At 54.1% G+C, this 22,143-nt stretch overlaps 1 protein-coding gene across 1 annotated transcript; it reads left to right on the top strand.

The window, feature by feature from the left end:
• The first annotated feature begins 4,178 nt into the window (after window positions 1–4,178).
• CDCP2 (CUB domain containing protein 2) lies at window positions 4,179–19,196 on the top strand. The gene is made up of 6 exons (XM_070403342.1): window positions 4,179–4,257; window positions 10,058–10,405; window positions 11,162–11,497; window positions 12,421–12,774; window positions 15,791–15,969; window positions 18,873–19,196. The coding sequence occupies exons 1-6, from the start codon at window positions 4,179–4,181 to the stop codon at window positions 19,194–19,196; spliced, it is 1,620 nt and encodes a 539-aa protein (XP_070259443.1).
• Window positions 19,197–22,143: the final 2,947 nt, after the last annotated feature.

The following is a 22,143-nucleotide window of genomic DNA, read 5'->3' as shown; positions in this document are numbered from 1 at the left end:
CGCTAGGCCATCGCACTCAATTCCCACAATCCGCAGCGAGCAGCAGCGTCCCCATTTTGCAGGCAGAGAAGCGAAGGCTCGAGAGGTGGTGGGGGACGGTGTTCTTGCGTGAGGCAGGGCCCCGTGGCCCCCCCCGGCCCCCCCCCCCCCAGAGCAGCGTCTGGCCAGTGAGTGTGGAAGCAGCATGAATGAATGACCTAGTGGAAGACACAGGCCGCGGGTTAGCGACTGCTTTGAGGACCACAGGAGAGTGTGGAAGTGAAGTGCCTGGTGCTGTGCTTGGCCCACCGTGGGGTCTCCGTGGGTGTTAATGTTCTTCCTCCGACCCCTCTAAGCGCAGCAGGGGTCTTACCAAGAAGTGGACCTTCGTGCCCAGCTCAATGGCCACCTTCAGGGAGCTGCCCCTGAGCCTCCAGATAAAGGGCCCCGGGACTCTCCGGCGCTCCATCAACCAGCCCGAAGCCTCCAAGGTTCCCCGTGTCAACTCAACAGAGCACAGCCATGCTCGCCCTGCTACCATGCTATTCCAGAGCAGAAGGTACGCTCTCATCTGTCTCTGTCTGTCTGTCTCATGTTTTCAGCCCCTTCTTGAAGAGCTGCCTGCAACTTTCTCACCCCCTTCACTCCTCCACCCACGGCCATCTGTACCCGCCCCACGTGCTCGCAATACGGTTCCTGGCGCCCAGAGATCACTTTTGGCAGCAGTTGATGCTGTTGTCGATCCCTCCTTTCTGAGCCTGTTCCCTCGATATTGTAATAGTTCCTACCTCCCCAGCTTATCCTGAGGACCGGCTAACCCCTTCACTCGGGTGCTCGGCCACATTTCAGAACTCCTCTGTGCAGGCTTCCTGCTGGCTCTCGCGGACCCTGCCTGCGGAGGTGCCCACGGTCTCCCGGGCACACCGGTGCTGTTATCACACGTGGGAGAGAGCCCGGCACTGCCTGCTCCTAGTGGACACTCGGGGGATGTGGGGCTCTGTGTCCCTCCTGCCATCTCTGGGTCCCTGAGAATAGGTAGTAAGAAGGGGGTCGGTTTTGCTCTCTGAAATCCCCTCCAGCTGTGATGGTCCCAGGCCCTGGCCCACCGTCCTCGGGCTTCTCGGCCCTCCTCCACAGTGAACCCTCTCTCACTTTGAGCTCCCGCGTGAGCCTGCTTGCAGCCAGGACGCCCCAGAGGCTGAGCATGGCAGTTTCCGTGTCTGGACTTTTTGAAGCTTGGCTGCTTCCCCTTCTTGATGGGGTAACTGATGTGCCGCTTTCCTGACAGAATTGCCAGTGGCCTGAGGGGCAAGTAGGAGGCCGGAGGGACCAGAGCTCTCAATGAGTAAGGCTCCAGGGGTCTTGGCCCCAGGTCCGCCATTCCAGGCATCTGCCACCCTCTCTCTGAGTCTGCACCGAGCTGAAGGGCCTCCATGCGGGAAAAACCAGTGTTGTGGTGAGAACAGGGGTTTCGAGTGGTCAGATGTAAACAAGTTTCAGCGCTGCCGCTAAGCAGCTGTGGGGCTTGGGCGAATCATTCCTCTCTCTGAACTTCAGTTTCCCCACTTGTAAACGAGGAATCCTTTTTTATTTAATTTTAATTGATTTCAGAGAGGAAAGGAGAGGGAGAGAGAGAAACATCAATGATGAGAGCAAATCATTGATTAGCTGCTTCCTGCAGGCCCCCTATGGGGATCAAGCCTGCAACCCAGGCATGTGCCCTTGACCGGAATCAAACCTGGGACCCTTTAGTTCACAGGCTGACGCTCTAGCCACTGAGCCAAACCTGCTAGGGCTAGGGATACTTTTATTCCACCTCTCAGCAGATATTTACTGAGCACTTAGTCTGCGCCATGGGCTGAAATACAGCGGTGATAAAATACAGATTTTTGCTCTTTGGCTGCTCACATGCTGGTGGGGAGACAGAGAGTAAACAGCCAGGAGTCTCAACCAGGGTAGCACTGCCCCCAGGGGCTATTTGGAAATGTTGGGGGACACTAACACCCCTCACAGAGCTGTGAGGGTTAAGTGGGATAATGTGCATAAGTAGCGAGCATTGGCCTGGCACATAGTAGGTGCTCAATAAATACCTGTTGATAAATGAGCTTGTAAAAGCAATTCTCTCTGAGCCCTGATTACCAAACAGTGAACTAGAGCTGGTCATTCTCACCTTGCAAAGTTGTATAAAGGGAGGAGGGTGCTCCCTCCTTCTGGCCTCTGCCACCAGGACCACACTCAGGGGAAGCTCCCCCAGTCCCCAGGGCTCTAGTTAGTGGAGAGATGTGGCGCCTTGGGGCCCAACCAGAACCCCCGGGATGGTAGCCTCCTTGTCCTCTGCCTCACCCCTTTCCACCACATAGACCTTTGTGGAAGAGGGAGGCGTCAGGCAGCCCCTGCAGCCGGGAAGGAAGACCAGTGTGGGGAGTTTGCACGAGGGTGCGGGAAGAGAGGTGGTTGTCCCGGGGGTGGAACGAACATTTCAGAGGTGAGCGATTCCAGAGACAGCAGTGGATGGCTCAGTGGATGCTGTCACGGCCCTGCCCGCATCCTGTGACATTCACATTCCCAGGCAGGCAGACAGCTGTGCCTGCCACTGGACCACCACCCCAGTCCCAGGCAGGTGGGAAATGCCAGGGTGATGCCCGCGGCAGCCTCACCCAGGGACAGTGGCAGCTGGGGGACAAACACTCCACTGTGTCGCCCTCAGTGGAACAACTTGGGGGCGTAGTCTACACTGTCTCTGGAGGAGCCTGTGGGGGCCGAGTCTCGTTTGCCCGCAATGAATGGCAAGCTGCCATTAACACCCTGAACTGGCCTCTCAGCCTGAACCTTTCCACCTGCCAATCAAGCCCACAGGTAAGCAGATCCCTCAGGCCTGGCTCTTCCCGATGCTCTTTGCTGAGCACCTTCCAGGTGGCCGCCCACGCTGGGCTCCCTAGGGACCTCCTGGCAAAGGACAGGCCAGGGGCAGCATGTGGTCTGGCAGATGGACATCTGAGTTCCTCTGAGGAATAAAAGTCATACTCGCTCCTGAGCACGGAGCCAGGCACAGGCGAAGACTTCCCACACACGATCTCATCGAAGGCTCCCAGCAGCCTGCAGGCCACTGCTTCCTCCTGCTGCACAGTCGGAGGCCGGGCCTGGGGAGGTCAGGTGACTTCCCGGCTCCCACCGCCTGGCAGAGGGTGGGAGAGCCAGCACTCAGACCTTGTCTGTCTAACCGGAGCCCAGGCTCCTCACTGGGAGGCGGGAATGTGCCCCCTTTACCCCAATGCTCCGTGCCTGGTGCAGGCTCTGAGCAGAGGAGCTTAGGAAATGCGTGTTGGGCTGAACGGAACCAAATAGGGCTCCTGGAGGAAATAGACACCGAGCCGTGGAGGGCATTTCTGCAGCCGAGCTCTGAGCACAGGGTCCGGCACATACGATGTTCAGGCCAGGCCTGTGGATCAATAAAGGAGTGAACACTTAATATTCTTGGCCAGAGTTTACACTGTGGCCCCGATGGCGTTAGGGGCCGCATAATGTGCTTATCCCGGGTGTTCTTCCCGCTGCGTTCTTCCACGAAGACTTTTCCCTCGTCAGCTGTCTGCTACCACCTCCTTCGCTCTCCCTCTGAGCTAATCTAAGCGTGTCTGAAGGGTGCTTGTCCTGTTGTCCCACTAATTAGAGATGCCCTCAGGTCCCCCGTGAATGGGAGATAGGAAAAACCTGTAGCAAGCACCCACTATGTGCTTCCGCTTACATTGTCACATTTCATTTCCACAGCAACCCTATTGGCAGGGCTGAATGGTCCCACTGGACAGATGAGTAAGACTGAGGCCTAGAGGAATTAGATGATTTGTTCCAGGTCACCCAGCAAGTTAGAGGCTGTTCTGGGATGGATAGGAGTCTGTCTAGCCCCAGACTCATGCGCTTTCTCCACCCCCAAATTCCCTTCCTGCCCCAGCTGGCTTCCCTTCCCCATGCAGGTGGCCAGTGCAGATCTCAGAACGTGTAAACCGGGCGACACCAGATCCGTCACCTCAGGGTGGAGTGAAGGAAGCACCCGGGGATCAGGTTACTAATTCGAGGCGCCGATGAATTATTCACACCACCATTAACTTGAAGGCCCTTTCAGTCTCACCTCACTTTCCCCTGCTCCAGACCCTCTGCTCCTGGCCTGCCCGGCCTGCAGACTTGTGAGGGTCCCAGGTGGGGAGATGCTGGCAGAGCTGGGGTCCTGTCTGCTGCTGGCAGTGGCTCTGCTGGGCCCTGGCCCCAGGGCCCGAGCCATGAAAGGTAGGAGCTCCTGGAGACAGGCAGGAATGGGGAGGAGGGGAGAGGAGTGGGCAGGCAGCAGCGGGGGTCCCAGGAGGTTTCTGGGTCGGGGACCAGAAAGCAGGAGGACCCTTTGGGAAGGTGGCTGAGTTGGGGATGTATCAGCTTCTGAGATGGGGGAAGAGAGAATTGACTGGGTGCCTGCTATGTGCTGGATGCTTTACGTTTATGATTGCATTTAAACTTCACAACAGACTTCAAGGTGGGTATTGGTCCCCCATTTTACAGATGAAAAACCTGAGGGTGAGAGGTTAGGTAAGCTGTCCACGGCTGCATGGCTGCCAGGGCAAAGGGAATGGCTGGGAGAACGAGTGCAGGTTTGTTGCTGGAAGGAGTCTTCATTCGCCCCCGAGAGCCTGTCCTTCCCCTGCCGACCAACTGAAATCAAAGTTCCTTACGGCGGGCGTTCAGCTCCCTGCAACCTGGCTCCGGTTTCCATATAATTTCCAGCCTCAGCGCCTGCGTCCCCGGGGTCACACCCCCTTCCAGAGATGCTTCACCCTCATGGCTCTCACCCTCGGCTCCTCTGTCTGGAGGGCCCCTTAGAACATCTGGCTCATCCATCAGACGAAGGTCCAACACCACCTCCTCGAGGACCCCTTCCAGGTCCCTGCATCATCCTCAGATGCTCCCTCCTTCCAGCTCCGGGCCCTCTGCCAGCACGCCGGTCCCAGGCCACTTTGCACTGCCGTAGCCCTTCCAGTGCTGTGTGGGTGTCTGGAGGGTGAAGGTGATACCGTTTCACTGTCGATGGGTATGCATGCAGTTGGGGCTCAGCAAACCACCGTTGGAGCCTCATTTTCCTGCAGGCTCGTGGGGGTGGGGTGGGGTGAGGTGGGGTGAGGGCACTCAGGAAGGAAGCATAACTTTCCAGTCACCCAGTTGGTGGCACAGATGGGCTGGGCACCAGGTGTCTCACTTCATGCCTGGGTAGTGGGAGCAACTAGCGGTCCCCATTTTCCAGTACCCAGGCTTTGGTGGCCTTGGGTGACCTTGTGGGTCAGGGTGCCTGGCTGAGTCCTGGAAGATAAAGCCTTCGCTCGTGGTGGTGCCAGGCCTCCTGGGCCATAGAAGTCCTGCTTCGACTCTGTCACGGCTTTTCCTGTCCTGTGGGCTGGCTGGGGAAGGACAAGGACAGCTACTGGACAGACTCCCTCTGTCCCCGCCCCCTTGCCCCCCGCCATAAAGGCAGGAAGCAGACACTGTTCCGGCCCTGGCCTGACCCCGCGGCCAGGCAGGGAGCCGGTGATGTGAGCTGGTGTACATCTTGCAGCCCTGCATGGCTTTATGCCATCACTGCTCGCAGCTACCCAGCAAGGGAGGTGTCGTTCTCCCCATTTCACAGACGCATGACTGAAGCTCAGAAGTGATGGTGGGTCTGAGCCTTTGCTCATGCCATTCCCTCTCTCCAAGTCTTCCCAACAAACATACCTTCTCGTTTTCCCTAGTCAAACTCAAATACCACCTCCTCTGTGAATCTTGTCCCTCCTCTAATAGTGCTGGCCCCAGCAAGGCTGGCCTCCCTGCCCCTGGACCCCAGGGCCCTTGTGTGGCCAGACACAATCACACTGCAGGACTTGGTCTCATTTGCCTGGCTGTCCCCCCTCCCATCCCCCACCTCCCCACCGTGAGCTCCCAGGGAGGGGCCCATTCTGAATCAGCACAGTCCTGGGACAGGGCACATGCTCCGTGAGTATCTCTCCTCTTACAGGAACTTTGCTTAAGGGTATTCCTTTTTATTAAAAAAAAAAAAAAAAATATATATATATCTTATTGATTTGAGAGAGAGGAAGGGAGAGGGAAAGAGAAACATCTTACGCTGATCGGCTGCCTCCTGCACATCCCCTACCAGGGATTGAGCCCGCAACCCGGGCATGTGCCCTGACTGGGAATCGAACTGGTGACCTCTTGGTGCATGGGACCGATGCTCAACCAACTGAGCCACACTGGCTGGGCTTAACAGTATTATTCACGAAGCTTTTGATTGCAAGTGACAAACCCAACCTGAATGAGTGGAAGCAAAAAGAGGAATGTATTGGCTCTGTAATGAGGGAGGCAGGAGTGTAACTTAGCTGGACTCAGGGATGCCTTCAGCCAGGACATCTTGGCTTCAAGGTCATTTCCACTTTTCACATGGTCCTTGCCATCTGCTGACAAGCTTTCTCATGGGCCCTGAGCATGGTCCTGCCCAGGGCTCTCACTCCCAGCCCACGGGCCAGGGAGGACAGGGTTCTCCTCCAGCTGTTTTGCAGCAGGACTCTGGCCTGACCTAGACCACAGGTACCTTGCAGCCAGTCACTGGGTGGTGGTGGGAGACCCAGGATTGCCCAGCTGGCTCATGTGTCAACCCCTATGGCAGGGGTGTTACCACATGGAGGCAGGGGAGCCAGTGTCTAAAAGAGGAGGAGTGTTGCTGCAAGAGATGGAGAAATGGACTTTGGGCAGACCAAAACAATAGATGACAACTACAGCGAGTAACTTCCCTTTCTGGGCCTCAGTTTTTCCATCTGTAAAATGGAGTCAATAACACTTGCTTTGTCTATTTTATGGGGCTATTGTGAGGATGCTATAAGATCATTCACTCATTCTTTCAGCAAATATGTATTGAGCGCCTGCTTTATGCCAGGTACTATTCTAGGTGCTTGGGATACAGCAGAGAACAAAACACAAAAAACTCCTGCTCTCAGAGAGCTTACCTTTTTGTGGAGAGAGACTAGCCATGAACCAAACAAGTCAAATATGCAGTGTGCATTGGATGGTGGTGAGTGCTATGGAGAAAAATGTAGCAGAAAAGGCAGAGAAAGAGTATAGGGATGGGAGGGTTACATTGTTGGGGAAAGCCTCACTGAGAAGGTGACCAAGAATGTGTTGGTTATTTTTTACCTTTAATTACAAAAACTTTCAAACATACACAAAGTAGAGAAAATAACATAATGCATCTCCATGTCTCCAACAACCATCTTCAAAAATTACCAACATTCTGCCTGTCTTGTTTCTTCTATCCTACCCCACCTCCATTTTTTTTTTTTGTGGGGGGCGGGGATCTGGACAAATTTAAGGCCTATCTCAGATATATTATTTCACCATAAGTATCTCAGAATATATCTTAACAGAGAAAGATATATATGCTGATCTTTTCCCCAGGATTGACTTTTTTTTAAAAATTATTTTTTTAAAATATATTTTTACTGATTTCAGAGAGGAAGGGAAAGAGAGAAAGAGATAGAAAGATCAATGATGAGAGAGAATCATTGATTGGCTGCCTCCTGCATGCCCCCTACTGGAGATCAAGCCTGCAACCTGGGCATGTGCCCTTGGCTGGAATCGAACCTGGGACCCTTCAGTCTGCAGCCTGACGCTCTATCCACTGAGCCAAACTGGCTAGGGCTGACTTTTTTTTAGATTCCACATGTAAGTGATATGCAGTATTTGTCTTTCTCTGTCTTATTTAATTTAGTAGACTGTCTTCAAGGTCCATCCATGTCGCAAATGAAAGAATGGCCTTCTTTTTATTTTTTTTAAATATTGATTTCAGAGAGGAAGAGAGGAGAGAAAGATAGAAACATTAATGATGAGAGAGAATCATTGATCGGCTGCCTCCTGCATGCCCCACACTGGGCGTGTGCCCTGACCAGGTATCAACCATGACCTCCTGGTTCACAGGTCAACACAACCACTGAGCCACACGGGCCAGGCTAAAATGGCCTTCTTTTAATTCTATTCTGTGTATATATATCTATATATTACATCTTCTTTATCCATTCATCTATTGATGGGCACTTATGGTGTTTCCATATCTTGGTTATTATAAATGCTGCCATGAATATAGGAGTGCAGATAACTCTTCAATATCCTGTTTTTATTTCCTTTGGACATATACCCAGAAATGGGATTGCTGGATCATATGGTCGTTCGAATGCTAACTTTTTGAGGAACCTCCATATGTTTCCATGATGGCTGCACCGTTTTACATTCCCAACCACAGTGCACAGGGTTCCCTTCTCGCCACATCCTCGCCGTCCCTTGTTATCTCTTGTCCTTTTGATTATGTCCATTTCTTATGGGTGTGAGGTGATATCTCGTTGTGGTTTTGATTTGCACTTCTCTGAAGGTTTGTGGTGTGGAGCACCTGTCCATGTACCTGTTGGCCCTTTGTATGTCTTCTTTGGAAAATGTCTGTTCAGTTTCTCTGCCTACTTTTACAATCCGACGATGTGTTTTGTTTCATTTGTTTTTGCTATTGGGTTGTATGCATTCTTTATATATTTTGGATATTCAACCCTTATCACATGTATGATTTGCAAATATTTTCACTGATTCCATAGGTTGCCTTTTCATCTTATTGCCTATAAAAGTGACTTTTTTGGGCATTTTTTTTAATGATAAAAATTTTCAAATATATAGCAGTGTTGAAAGAATTTTATAGGAAATACCTACTTACCCAACCTCATTTACCTTTTTACTCAGGGATTAGAACAGACATCGAAGATGATTATTTCATTAAGGTTTACAAAATTATATTTTCCTAACATGGTTATTCTTTCTGCAGTCAACTATAAATAGCAGTGTCCCTTCATTGGCTATTTGGTTATCCCAAAATACAGCCCACAACAGGAAGGGCAAAGTAGATGCTTAATTCTTTCTCTAAATATTAATTTTCCAAAAAATGAGTTTATGCCCCAGCAACCACTAAAGGAAATCAGTGAGTTTCTTTTTTTGTTTCTTTAGCGTTGTATTATGAATTCATGAATGTTTATGTATTTGATGTGTTCCAATCCACTGCAATCATCCTTCTCTTGTGATGCTCAAATTGTACCCTGTTCAGCCAGTGAAGCCCTGCAGGTGGGCGTCTTTGACACGTTCCCAGCAGCCTTTGGAAGCTTCTTTGCTTTCTGGTGTGACAAGATGTCCCGAGTGTATTTTGTATATTTCCTGTCCTGGACCCACTGGTTCTCTAAGGAGCCCTGGTTCATTCTAGTTGGACATAATAACCCTAATCTATGGCAGAGGGTGCAAAATATTACTGTAACATTGTTTCTTTTAGGCCTTTTTAGTGAATAGAACTCAAAAATGATATTTTTGGAAATAAAAAAATCTAAAAAGAAATGTTAAAATCTCAAATTCATACTTATGTTTTCAATTCAAATTAAGGATCACAGAGTTTTCCTTAATCTTTGTATTTGTATCACTCTTCTGTTACACTGAAACCTTCGTTGCTATCGACATCAGCCTACTTGCTCTATTTCAATATATAAATACAGTGACAGTATTTACTATTATCACTAATAGTCAGTCTGCTGAGTATACTTTATGATTTCTTTGTGGTTTTGTTCTTGGATCTATTCCACCAGGAATGCACAGTCAAAATAGTCTTTCAAAGTCATGTGGAAATCATTTTTCTCCACGTGAATGTGCCTTCAACTAGATATATAGTTAAGTTTTTCAGTTTGGGATATTTAAGGGTTACTTAAATACTTTTTGTAATTTAAAAATTATATGAACATTATTCATAATTATATAGTCAAAATGATAGAACAACTTGCATGTAAAGGGTTCCAGCAGTCATGCCTGTTTCCTCCTTCCCCTGACAGAGAATAATTCATCTCCTTCCATTGTTTTCTTTTTTAAAACTATAAGCAAATATGTACATAACTAGAGGCCCGGTGCATGAAAATTCCCACCCTGATAACCCAGCTTTGCAGCTGGGCCCACCACCCGAGACCCCAGTGCTGACTCTGAGCCATTCTCCCTCTTGCCCCAGGTGTCAAATGTGGGGGGGTGCTCTCAGCACCTTCTGGAAACTTCTCCAGCCCCAACTTCCCCGGACTCTATCCCTACAACACGGAGTGCAGCTGGCTGATCGTGGTGGCCGAGGGCTCCTCAGTCCTTCTCACCTTCCACGCCTTTGACCTGGAATACCATGACGCCTGCAGCTTCGACTTCCTGGAGATCTACAATGGGGCTGCGGGGGACCAGGGCAATCTGCTGGGGAGGTTCTGCGGCCAGGTGCCCCCGCCACCCTTCACCTCCTCCTGGCATATCATGTCTGTCGTCTTCCACTCCGACAAGCACGTGGCCAGCCGAGGCTTCTCCGCAGGCTACCAGAAAGGCAAGGGGCCTCGCAGTGCAGAGGGAGGCCTGGGGCGGAGGTGGGGGGAGACTTGCAAGGGTCACGTGCACAGGCTCTGCAGTTAGTCATCCCGTTTTCCAAGTTACCAGACCGGTGACTTGCTGCCAGGACCCTGCCCATGTCCCTTGGGCCTTGCCAGAACGACTCCTGCCAACCTCCTCTTCTCTTTGCTTGAGGGCTTTTTGTGAAGCTCCGCTGGTCACCTCTACCCCAGCAGCCCTCGGCCTGGATCCCGGGAGTCGGTGTGTGAACACTCCACTTCCCTACTCTTAGGTGACACCACTCTGAGGTGTGTGCTTTGCACGGTCCCCAGAGTTCCCCACGGGGCTCCGCAGCTGGCTTGGCAAGGCCCTTCAGTGGCCGCCTCCCCTCCCCTTCCCTTCAGTGTCCCTCACTCCCTCACTCCCCACACAGGGACCCCGTGTCTCCCACAGAAACTCACTGCTCAAATCCTGTCTCAGAGCCCAGGTGAACCCAAACTTCCTGGGGCTCCATCTTCTCGGCTGTAAGGTGGGAAACTAACCCGAACCCCCGCACACCCCCCACAGCGTGATGGTAACGTTTACAAAGGTGGTGCGGGCGCTAAGCCCCGGCCTGTGCCTGCCACTTGGAAGTGCTCGGTGGATGGCGACGAGGCGCCCAGGCCTGTGGGAGTGGCATGTTGGGGGTGTGGGTTCCCTTGGGAGGAGATCCACGGGGAAGGAGAAAGGTTGGTTCAACCGGGCTCGCTTACAGATGTGTGTGGTGGCGTCCTGACGGGCCTGTCGGGGGTCCTCACCAGCCCCGAGTACCCCAACACCTACCCCAACAACGCGGAGTGCCGCTGGGTGATCCGGGCCGCCGGCCCCGCCACCGTCAAGCTGGTGTTCGTGGACTTCCAGGTGGAGGGCAGTGCGGACTGCACCTATGACTACGTGGCTGTGCTGGGGGCGCCGGGCCCCGCCCGCGGGCACCACTACTGTGGCCGCGCCAGGCCCCCCACCCTGGTGTCGCGGGGCCACGAGCTGCAGGTGGTCTTCAAGTCCGACTTTAACATCGGAGGCCGGGGCTTCAAGGCCTACTACTTCTCAGGTAGGAGGGCCTGTGCGTGCTGGGCTCCTGCCTCCCCAGCATGTGTGTGGGGGGAGAGGGCACACTTCCCTGCCTCTGGGCTTTGCGCTTTCTGCCCTCTCGCTGCCTGGAATGCTCTCGCACATCCTTTCCTGCCTGGCCGATGCCACGGCATACACATGCCACCTCCTCTGTGAAGCCTTCCTGATTCACCCAGAATCAATCCCCTCCTTCAGTTCCTTACAGAAGTGTTAGCAAGGCTCTAACACACCACTTCTGTGTGTGGTTTGCCTGTCGGTCTCCCCTGCCTGACTGGGAGTTCCTATGGGCTTATTGCACCTGCCATGTGGTAGGTATTCAATTAATTGTTAGTAAAGTGGGTGTGCACCATCCAGAGGAGGAGATGGAAAAGGAAGCAGACCGAGACAGTAAGAATCATGGATGGCAGCCGGGAAGAGGAGAGGATTAGGCAGTGCTCCGAAGGAGTTAGCCAGAGGCGGAAGGAAGGGAAGGGTGTTCCAAGCACAGGGATCTGCATGTGCAAAGGCTTGGAGGACAGAGAGGGTTCACTGTGCTTGCAGTCCTAGCTGGAAGGTAGGGTGGGTGAGGGGTAGTGAGAAGAGGGGCAAGTCCGGTCATGAGCACCATTGTCACGTCCCAGTTTGGACTCGGCTCTGAGGACAGGTATTAGGGCCTGTTCTTGCATTCCTAACAGAGCCAACACTCATGAAGGGGAGCGCCAATAGGAATGAGAGTCCCGGCTTTCAGCTAGCTTCAGGCTAACGCAGGCTTTGGGATCCATTGCCTGGTTTTCTGGCCATGGTGCCCACAATCTGCCAGGGTGGTGCTGTGACCACTATAGCGACTGTTGCTCAAACTGTAGCTGGGGAAAGCGACAGTCTCCATCCTTCTCACCATTGCTCCTTCCACCCCCTCCTCCCCAGGGGAATGCCAGGAGGTGTACACGGCCGTGCGGGGCAACTTCTCCAGCCCACAGTACCCCAGCTCCTACCCCAACAACGTCCGGTGCCACTGGACCATCCGCCTGCCTCCTGGCTACCGGGTCAAGGTGTTCTTCCTGGACCTGGAATTGGAAGGGCCCAACAGCCTGACCAAGACCTGTGACTTCGACCATCTGGCAGCCTTCGATGGGGCCAGCGAGGAGGCACCCCTGCTGGGGAGCTGGTGTGGCCGCCACCTGCCACCGCCGGTCACCTCGAGCCGCAACCAGCTCCTGCTTCTGCTCCACGCAGACCGCAGCACCTCCCGCAGGGGCTTCTCTGTGGCCTACATTGGAGGTCAGCGGGGGCGCAGGGGGCGGGTGTGCTGGAGGGGACGGCGAGGCTGGGGTCCCAGGTCTTTGCAGCCTCCTTCCTCCATCCCACGAACTGGCTTCCCTATCCTCTTCCCGGGCCCCACCACCACCAGCGCCTCCTCTGGGACCTTTGAGCCTGCACCAGTGTGGCCTGTGCTGATTCCCACGATTGCAGGGACCTACTCTTCCAGCTTCCAACTCTGCAATCCCTCATCCCTTCTCATCTGGCTCTTCCCTCCATGGGCCTCTGGCCTCTCTTGATCTTGATCCTCTACCCAGAGGTAATATAAAATATGGTAATATTATTTATGGTAAGCAATTTGTGTAACCACATAGAAGCCGACAAGCCTGGCTCGAGTCAGAAACCCTGACTGACCGTGGCTTGAACGAATGGCTTTTGTTTTCATCATATCACAAGAAGTCTGGAGTCAGGCAGCTTCTGTGTTGGTTCAGGGACTCAACCTGTCCCAGCTTCTCTGGAGTCTCTTGGCCTCATTACTGCAAAATGGCTGCCACAGCTCCAGGCATCACACCCGTGTTCAAGGCTGGACGAGGCAGGAGAGGTGCCAGCCACAAATGTCCTTTTCTCAGGAAAGCGACATCATTTTCAGAAGCCGTCAAAGGCTTTCTTCTTGGTCTCATTGGTTTGGACTTGGTCAGGAGGCCAGGCCTAAGGGCAGAGGAGGCCGGGAAAGTTGCTACTCAGCTTTTCCAGCTTCCAAAGTGCCAGTTAGATTTGCCAGCGGACCGTGTTCACCATTCCTCCCCTCTTCTCAGCAGGATTCCCTGGGCCACGGGTCCAGAAATGCCTGTGTCCTGGACCCACTTTGCTCTCTGCCTGACCCAGCGGAAGCTCTTTGCTGTACAGGTGTGGAAACAAAGGTGCGGAGAGAGGACAGGCCTTCACTGTGGCCGCATGGGCAGAGAGTGGCACAGCCAAGACTAGAACTCGCTCCCCGGCCTCCCTGTGTGGCTGAGCCGGGCCCCAGGGAGGGGGCCCACAGCTGGGCTCGGACAGACCGGGACCAACAACCAAATGCTGCCACTTCCTGACCATCCATCCACATCTGGGCTCATCTGTAAAAGGGGCTGACGAACGCCCCAGACAGGCAGCCGTTAAGATGCAATGCGGTGACACAGGTCAGAGAGCCTGGCTCTGAGGACGTCCTTGCTGAAGGTGGATTTTCTTTTGTCACGTGCCTCAGGCCTGCTCGTCATTAGAAAGATCTTTCCTCTCTTCTTACCTCAGAGGCAAGAGGAGTTGGAGGAAGGAAACAGCAGAGCTGCAGCCTGCTAGTGGCAGAGAGGTGGGCTGAGCAGACTCACCTTCTCTGGGCCTCCGTCAGCTCCAACCCTGAACTGGGAGAGGGGAACTGTCCCGGGTGAGAGGGATCCCCTCCTCAGATTGTACTCTGGAGAGCCGGCGCCACGGGCTCTGCCACAGCTGGCTGGCAAGTCGCCTTCTCTCTGGGGGCGCCGGGGGTGGGGGTCTCAGTTTTTCCACCTGTAAAATGAGGACATCGGCTGAAGGACCTTTAAAGTCCCTTTTGGCTCCCATAGTCTTGGTTCCGGCCTGGGTCCTCTCCCAGGTCTGTGAGATCTCGGACAAGCCCCTTCTGCTTCGGTGCCTCTAGAGACTGAGGGTGGGGCAGCTGTAATCCTGGCTCCTGTTCAGGGGCAGGAGCCCCCACTCCCACCCCACCCCACCCCACCTCCCTCCCGGGTCTGGTGGGAGCCCAGGGTCAGACAGGGGCACTCGTGCTGGGCAAGGCGCCAGATGTGGCCCAGGCTGCCGGCGGCCTCCGGGCTAGAGGACAGCCCAGCATCAATCAGAGGTGACACACAGTTCAGCGCCACCGAGATCATCGTGGGAGACGGCGGGCCCATAAATCCCGGCTGCCCAGACACCAGAGGCTGAAATATGTCTGAGGCATTTCCCGGGGAGGCGTTGAGAGTTCCAGGCCTCTCCTGCCAGCACCTTCCCTCTCCTCCCACCAGTCACCCCCTTGCTTTCTCCTACACTCACCCCAGCAGGCACTGCCCCCCCCCCCAGACACACACACACACACACACACACGCACGCACACACAGACACACACACACACAGACACACACACACAGACACACACACACAGACACACACACACAGACACAGACACACACACACACGTGTGTGCTTGCACAGACCCAGCACTTGAGCCGCACCGTCCTGGCCGGGAGGGAGCAGGGGGCCCCAGGGAGGGTGAAGACATCAGGGCCTCTGAGTCCTGCAGGCTGGATGGCTAAGATCCCAATAAACCACAGCAAACAGCTTCACCTCCCAGAGCTTCACCTCCCGAGCTGTAGAGGGGGTTTAGTCACATTCCCCTCCTGGGTCATCGTGGGGGTTGGGGGGCAGAGTGCTTTCTTCACCGCTGTTTCCCGCCCCCACACTCTGCGCTGTCTTTATTCTTTGCCTGGTTCGCCTTCAGACCCCTCAGACGCTTAGTGTATTTTACATATTTATTGTCCCCTTGCAGGGCCACAGTGTAAGCTCCAAGGGGGCAGGGATGTCTGGCTGGGTTTTCCCCTCCATTTCTGTATCTGTTGTGCTTAGAATAGTGCCTGCACATAGTAGGTCCTCCATAAATATTTGTTAACCAATGAATGAATTGCCTGGCACATGGCGAAGTAATCAGCAAACAGTAGCTTTTATCATGATTAAGAATATGCATTCATTCATTCATTCATTCAATCATTCATTCATTCAGCACCCACTGTGCTTGCCAAGCTCTGTGTGAGGCTCAGAGGACGCTCAGATGCAGGCATGGTGTCTGATGGGCAGCGCATTGACTGATGGAGCTACACGGAGTGATGCATATGGAACTTCCCCATAGGACTGCATAGAACTTCCGCCTACGGGCTCAGTGTTCCCATTCGCCACCCGTGGGTGGGAGTTTGGGGGGTGGGAGTCAGAGTGCCTGCCCCTAAGGCCTCCAGCTCCTTCCTCCTGTCCCCAGTTGTGCCCATGAACGTGAGCTGCTCCCGCATGGACTTCCAGATCCTGATCTCCACGCAGGCGCTGGCCCCTCTGGGCCAGACCCAGGTCTACCTGGGCAGCCGGCGCTGTGCTGCCCAGGAAGTCGGCGGCACCTTCCGGATCCAGGCCCGCTTCGACACCTGCGGCACTGAATCGCAGGTAGGGGCTGGAGAGGGGAGGGCTGGCGTGACCGAGGTGCTCTGACCGCTGCTGAAAGGCAGCTGCCATTCCTGAGAATGCAGCTTCTCTTCCTGGCTCCGGTGACTGCACAAGTCTGGGTACAAAATTCAGCCCCTCTTGGCTTTACCTCAGCAAACTTGCTCAGTGTAGACACAACAAAGAGCTCAGATAAGGGAGACAGAGAAGGGGGGCTCACGGCACAACCGGCCCCAACCTAAAGCCCCCATTGGAGGCTCCACCCACGGGCCCTGTGGCTGAGCATCCCTGGAGGCCTTCCTGCTGTCCAGGGCCACCCAGGCCTCGCCCCTCCACAGGCAGAGCTGGGGGAGCCCTGCCGCCTCCTGCCGCCCCTCCCCCAGCCCTATGAGCCAATCCTCCCGGGCTCCACAAAACAAAAGGGCCCTTCAAGTCACAGGATCCATCTCCCTCCAAAGGCAGTGAGGCTTGCAAATGAATTTTTTCTACGATCCTTATATTTTGGAAACCTTAAACCCAGGCTTGGGCCTCAGAGTCCCTGAGCAGTGCCCCAAGCACCCTGGGTGTTTGCATTCTCCAGGACAGGTCAGGCGGGGGGAGGGGGAGAAGGAACAGTGGCCTCTCTCAGGGTGACCCCCCCAGCCTTGGCATCTGGGGATTTGCCAGACTGGCCTGGCAGAAATCACATGCTTTCCAGCAAACGGTACTCCCCACCCACAACATTAGCCGAATGTATGCTACCGGAATGAATGTATGCTACCGGCCCCTCCGGCCCCTCAAGCCCACTCCTGCTTCCCCTGCCTCCCAGCAGCCACAGCCTTTGATCTGAGAGAAGGAAAGCCGAGGGGGGCGGAGGGGGGGGGGGGGAGCGGGAGGAGTGTTGGCTGCTAAGATAATCTGCCCATACCCCTACTCCATGACCTAAATCCCCCAGGGTTATCTTTGGGGCAGAACACGTTCCACAGAACCATGAAATGATGGAGACAAGGAATTATAGAAACAAGGAATTGTGTAATCTAGGAGGAGGAACTCACAAGCAGAGTCTCTGAGTCATGGAACCACACCAGAACGTGGGACTTCAGAATCATAGAACCTGGAATCATAGAACCTTGGAATCATAGAGTCCTGGAGTTGGTATCATGGAAACAGAAGCAGAGAACCTCAGTCTTGCGGATTCTTAGTGTAAGGCTTTTAGAGCTTAGACAGGAGCAGCAGTGTCCGCACTGAGCGGCTTTCGGGGTGCATGGCTCACAGGGCTAGGAGCCATGGCACAGAAAACATCGCAGCCTTGATTTCACAGCTGTAACATCTCGCGTGGCCTTTCCTTCCTCAGCCTCTCACTCATCAAAACCTTTCCCGCTCCCCATCGTATGATTTTCCATCCTTCCTTACGGAGATGCACTGCGGCCCTTTGCAAGTCCTCTTCCACTCTCAGGTCCTTTTTCTTGCTCCATGTCCTGATTCTGTTACAAAAATCCAGGACAACATCCCCTTCAGAGAGTGTGGCAGCTGACAGGCCGAGGGCACAAATGCCAAGGCTCCTTGGGGACATGGACTCAGGGCCTTTGGGAAACCAGAGTTGGGAGAGACCCTCAAGGTCACCTGGTCTACAAAACTCCCTTCTCCGAAGTGTCCAGTGATGGAACTTCTCACGCTGCTCGCTCTGTTTGAGGCAGCTTTGGTTCTTAGAAGCCTCATCTCAAAGGTGCCACCCCTGGGCAGGGGCAGTTGGGCAACCTGAAGAGTGTATGGCTGCTGCAGAGTTAGGGTGGGTGGGAGTGTAGCCCTGCATCACTGCAGCCCCCCCCCCCCCCCAGCCCTGCTCCACTGCAAACCACATTAGTCTGCCCATCTAAATACTGCCCCCTGCCCCGCTGAGTGGCTCAGTGGCTGAGAATTGACCTATGAACCAGGAGGTTGAGGTGGCGAGGGGCGGGCGGGGGGGGGGGGGGGGGTTGGTGTGTGGCGGGTTGGAGGGGGAGGTGGTGTGTGGAGGGGGGCGTGCGGGAGGCAGCCAATCAATAATCCTCTCTCATCATGGATGTTTCTCCTACTCTCTCTCCTTCTCCCTTCCTCTCTGAAATCAATAAAAATATGCTTAAAAATAAATAAACACTGCCCCCCAGTCCCCGCCTGAGCACCTCACCATCTCAGGGCAGCTTGATTCCTGCCTTCCTCATCCGTGGGGGTTGGGAGGGCAACACTGTGCCAAACCTCTTCCCAACCTTAAGGTGGCGCCACCGTGGTGACCAGGGACTCCACAGCAGGGACACATAATCGCTGCAGACATAAGTGGGAGAACAGATTCCAGAAGGAAGGTCACATAACAGCAGGGACAGAGATTCCACCTGGGAGGCAGGAGCCTTGGTTTCCGGACCTGGTTCCGAGCGCTATTGCCTTTGCCAGGCCTCAGTACTCACGTCTGTAAATTGCCGAGGGAGGGAGAGGAAACTGTGCGGTTCCACGTTCTGATTAAGGATTGGGCAGATCTGGGTGAGAATATGTTCCCTGTCACTTGTGTGCTGTGCGACCACAGACAAGGGGTTTAACCTCTGGATCCGTTTCCTCACCTGTAAAGTGGGGATGTTCATGGTACTAATAAAAGAGGGTTGTGAGAATTAAATGCCCTTAAGATACAAAGCCTAGAACTTGGCGGATGTCCCCGTGATTACTGTCACTATCTGTCATAGACCTGCCTCTTTGAAGCCAAAGCAAATATTGGCCCATCCAATCTGATACTGTCCTTCCAGACACCCTCATAGTGAACTTCTACGGGGGCGGGGGGGGGGGGGGGACAGAGCCTGGGCTCCTGGTTCTGCCCCTTGGTACCGAGTCCCCACATGTCTAGGGGGACAGGGTTAGTTCTGGGCCCCTTCAGGTGTGAGTGACCCCTGTGACCCACACAGAGAAGGAACAACACCTCAGTGATCGTCAGCACACTGTACATCGACTTCTCGGCCAGTGGGCAGGACATCCACCAGTACGAGGTCCTCTGTGAGCCCCGGCGCAAGGAGGCTTCTGTGCACCTGCTGTCCGGCTCCGACTGGCTTGGGCCCTACGCTGCCACGGCCGAGCACCTGCAGGAAGCACCACCCAGCGACGAGGCAGAGGAGCCGGAGAGCCCTGTGGCCCTGGTGGCCCAGGACACCAGTGACATTGTCTTCCTAGGCCTTTGCATCCTGGCCGGAGTCCTCATGGTCATGGCCATCGTGGTCCTGATGCTGCTGTGAGCAGGCCAGGTAGGGGCCTGGCACCTGCCCTGCCCCCGGGAGGGGGCAGCTTGGGAACCCTACAACAGGGGCGGGACCGGGCCTCACGACTTGTTGGTGACCATGGGCAAGTCACAGTCCCTCTCTGAGCCTGAGCCTCCTAAGGACCACCACTCTGCCATGCTTACCTCACAGGCTGGCAGGAGGCTCAGAGAAGAGCCTGAATGGCTAAGAGTTTTGTGAACTATAGCATGGCACGCATGTGTATGCAACTGCTGTTGTTAATTTCAAAAGTATAAAAGAACTGGGTGTGTTACTGTCGCTAGAGACAGAGTAGATAACGCTGACTGGTCCTGTAACTTGTAAGAGCATTTCACCAACTCGGGGTACCAATAAGGACATCTCTTATTTTTCCAACTAATCACACACCCCAACTCTTCATTAGCAGGAAGTTCAGCATCCGTCCAGGGGCCTTCACTCTCTCGAACTGACCCAAGAACCCTGAGGACTTTATCTAACGCAGCCCAGTCCTGCCTCCAAACTCCACAACACAGAGAGGGAGCAGAAACCCCACCTAGCACTGTCGTTTCGGGCCCTACCACATGGTGTTCCTGCTGAAGACTGACTGTGTGCATCCTGGTGGATGCCTGTCCACCGAGGTGGCGATGCCCCGCTGGGTCAGACCCCGGTATGAACCTGGGGCAGACCCACACTGTGCTTCACAGTGAGGCTGGAGGCCAGGGACTGGTGTGCTGTTGACGTTTTTCCTAAAATAGCGTGTGATCCTTGACTGAAACGCTGATTGAAGTCCTGTGAGTCTCTGTCTTCCTCACCTCCGATGTTGAGCTTAGATTACAAACCACCCTTCCCCTGCAAATGAGTCCTCGTGGAGCCCTCTGGACCTTCTCCTGCCCTTGGACTTCACTCAGAGCTACTCCACTCTACTCAGAGCTACTCCAGTCCACTCACATTTTTCTAAGTCTCACCACAGGAGCAGGGACTGGGTCCCTGTGAGAAGACCTGAGGAATTGACACATGCCTCCTCAGAGCTCCTCATACCAAGAAGTGGAGCAGTCTTGTTAATGAAAAAGAAATAAAAAATGCTTTTATAATACAATACTTTCCCTTGTTCACCTTTATATTTGCATAATAAACCATTCAATTAAGTCCTTCCACAATAACAGAAATCTCCACGTTGACCAAGCTGACCACTGATCCCAGTTTAAAAAACTGTAGTCCAATTACAATTCCTTCAACAACCCAGCAAACACCCACTGGTTTCCAGCTTTGTGTCTGTTTTGTGACAGGCTCTGGGCACAAAATAGTCAACACATCAAGGAAGTCACTGCTCCAAGGTGCTTATGGCGGGGTAGCAAAATCAGGGATGGGGAGGGCAGGTGCCTGGGTAAGTTGCAGAGTAAAGAACTAGAGAGAAGAGAGCCATCAACGGAAGAAATGAAGGGAAAGAGTTGCCTAGACGTTAGGAGAACTGGGTTCAAGTTCAAGTTTTTCTTATTCATTGTGTGAGCCTGGGCAAGTCACTCTGATCCTATGAGCCTTGATATCTCCACTCGCAAAGTCCAGAGAAGATAGCCTGCCTGCTGTGAGGATGCAGCAACAGGATGTGCTAGGGAGGTCTGTCCGGGTAATGACTGTGACAGGAGAGAGCCTTGATTGCTACCGGGGTATTGAAACAGAGGCCCCTCCCTCCGTCCCCCCCACCCCCTTCTCACTCTCAGCCCCCTCCAGCCGCTGAGCCAAGCTGCCGTCACCAGCCTGCATTTGTGAACACTTCACAAACCACCTGGGCCTGTTTCCCTGTCTGAGAAGGACTGGGCACACACCAGATGCTCTCTGTGGGTGACCCCCAGGTTCTGCCCTCCAGAACCCACGGGGTACAGCTGGTGGGACCTGAGATAGGTGGGCCCGACTGGCCTTGTCCCTGTCAGCTCATCGTGGTGGGGGAGACAATAGCCCAGCCTATGCAGAGCCTCGTGTTGAAGCTGAGTGTGTGGTTGTGTGTGTGGACATGCACACGTGGGAAAGTGGGGGCCTCCATCTGTACTCTCAGCTGCCAGTCTTCAAGGGTCACCGCCCGGAGGCCAGAACTTGGGCTCTGCGGCCAGACCACCAGGGTTCCACTACTTGCTAGCTGTGTCGCCTTGGGCAAGGTACCTCACCTATATGTTAATAACCCTCTTCATCAGTTCATTGTGCGGGTTAAGTGAGATCACGCACAGCAGTGCCCAGGAAGGATGCAACAAAACTCAGTTACCACTGACCATGCAAAAGCCTGGCCTGGAAGCCCAAGTTCTTGGCCCAGCTTTGCCACCGACTTGCTGTGTGAGTCCCTTCTCTGGCCTCATTCTCCCTATTTGCAAACTGCGAGAAGCACCATTATCACCTCCAGCGCTGTCACTGTCATAGCTACCGCCTCCTAAGCCCCACCATGAGGCTGGTGTTTAAGATGGGTCTGGCATCTCCCTCACTTAACCCAATTTACAGATAAGGAAACTGAGGTTTGGGGAGGGACAGTGCTGTGCCCAAGATGACATGGCTATGAAATGTTGAAGCTGGTCTGAAAGGAGCCAGTTCTTCCCCCAGCTGGGCGCTAGGCAGAGAGCTGGGGTCCTCTTGGGACCCCGGGCCAATGCTCTCAAACATCACAGCTGTGTCTGGTTGGGAAAGAACTGGGACGGCTGAGAGGGAGAGGGTGGTTTTCTCTTCACGAACGTGCCCAGGTACTGCCATTCCCTGCCCTCCGGGCAGCCAGCATGCTGATTATCCCGTGAGTGCAGCAGGAAATAACAGTCTTTGTGACGGTGCAGTGTCTGTTAGAAATGAGAGGTCTGAGATGATGCCCATTAGCCTGCACGCCCTGGCCCTGGGAGAGTGTCTGGTGAGCATGGCACAGCTTTCCCACTCACTTATCAATTTCCCCTTTTCAGAGAGTCGGGGGCTGTGTAAA

This window comes from Myotis yumanensis, unplaced genomic scaffold (genome assembly GCF_028538775.1).
Source record: "Myotis yumanensis isolate MYYU_CA2020_CCGP unplaced genomic scaffold, mMyoYum1.0.hap1 SCAF_2, whole genome shotgun sequence".
Lineage (NCBI taxonomy): Eukaryota > Metazoa > Chordata > Mammalia > Chiroptera > Vespertilionidae > Myotis > Myotis yumanensis.
The sequence above is the reverse complement of the archived record's forward strand: the minus strand, read 5'-3'. Positions and strand labels throughout refer to the sequence as shown.

Excerpts from the sequence above, each read along its gene's own strand:
- CDCP2 (XM_070403342.1), top strand. The coding sequence starts at position 4,179 with ATGCTGGCAGAGCTGGGGTCCTGTCTGCTGCTGGCAGTGGCTCTGCTG. Across the intron at positions 11,498-12,420 it reads CAAGGCCTACTACTTCTCAG|GGGAATGCCAGGAGGTGTAC; the intron begins GTAGGAGGGCCT and ends CCTCCTCCCCAG. Across the intron at positions 15,970-18,872 it reads CCTGCGGCACTGAATCGCAG|AGAAGGAACAACACCTCAGT; the intron begins GTAGGGGCTGGA and ends TGACCCACACAG.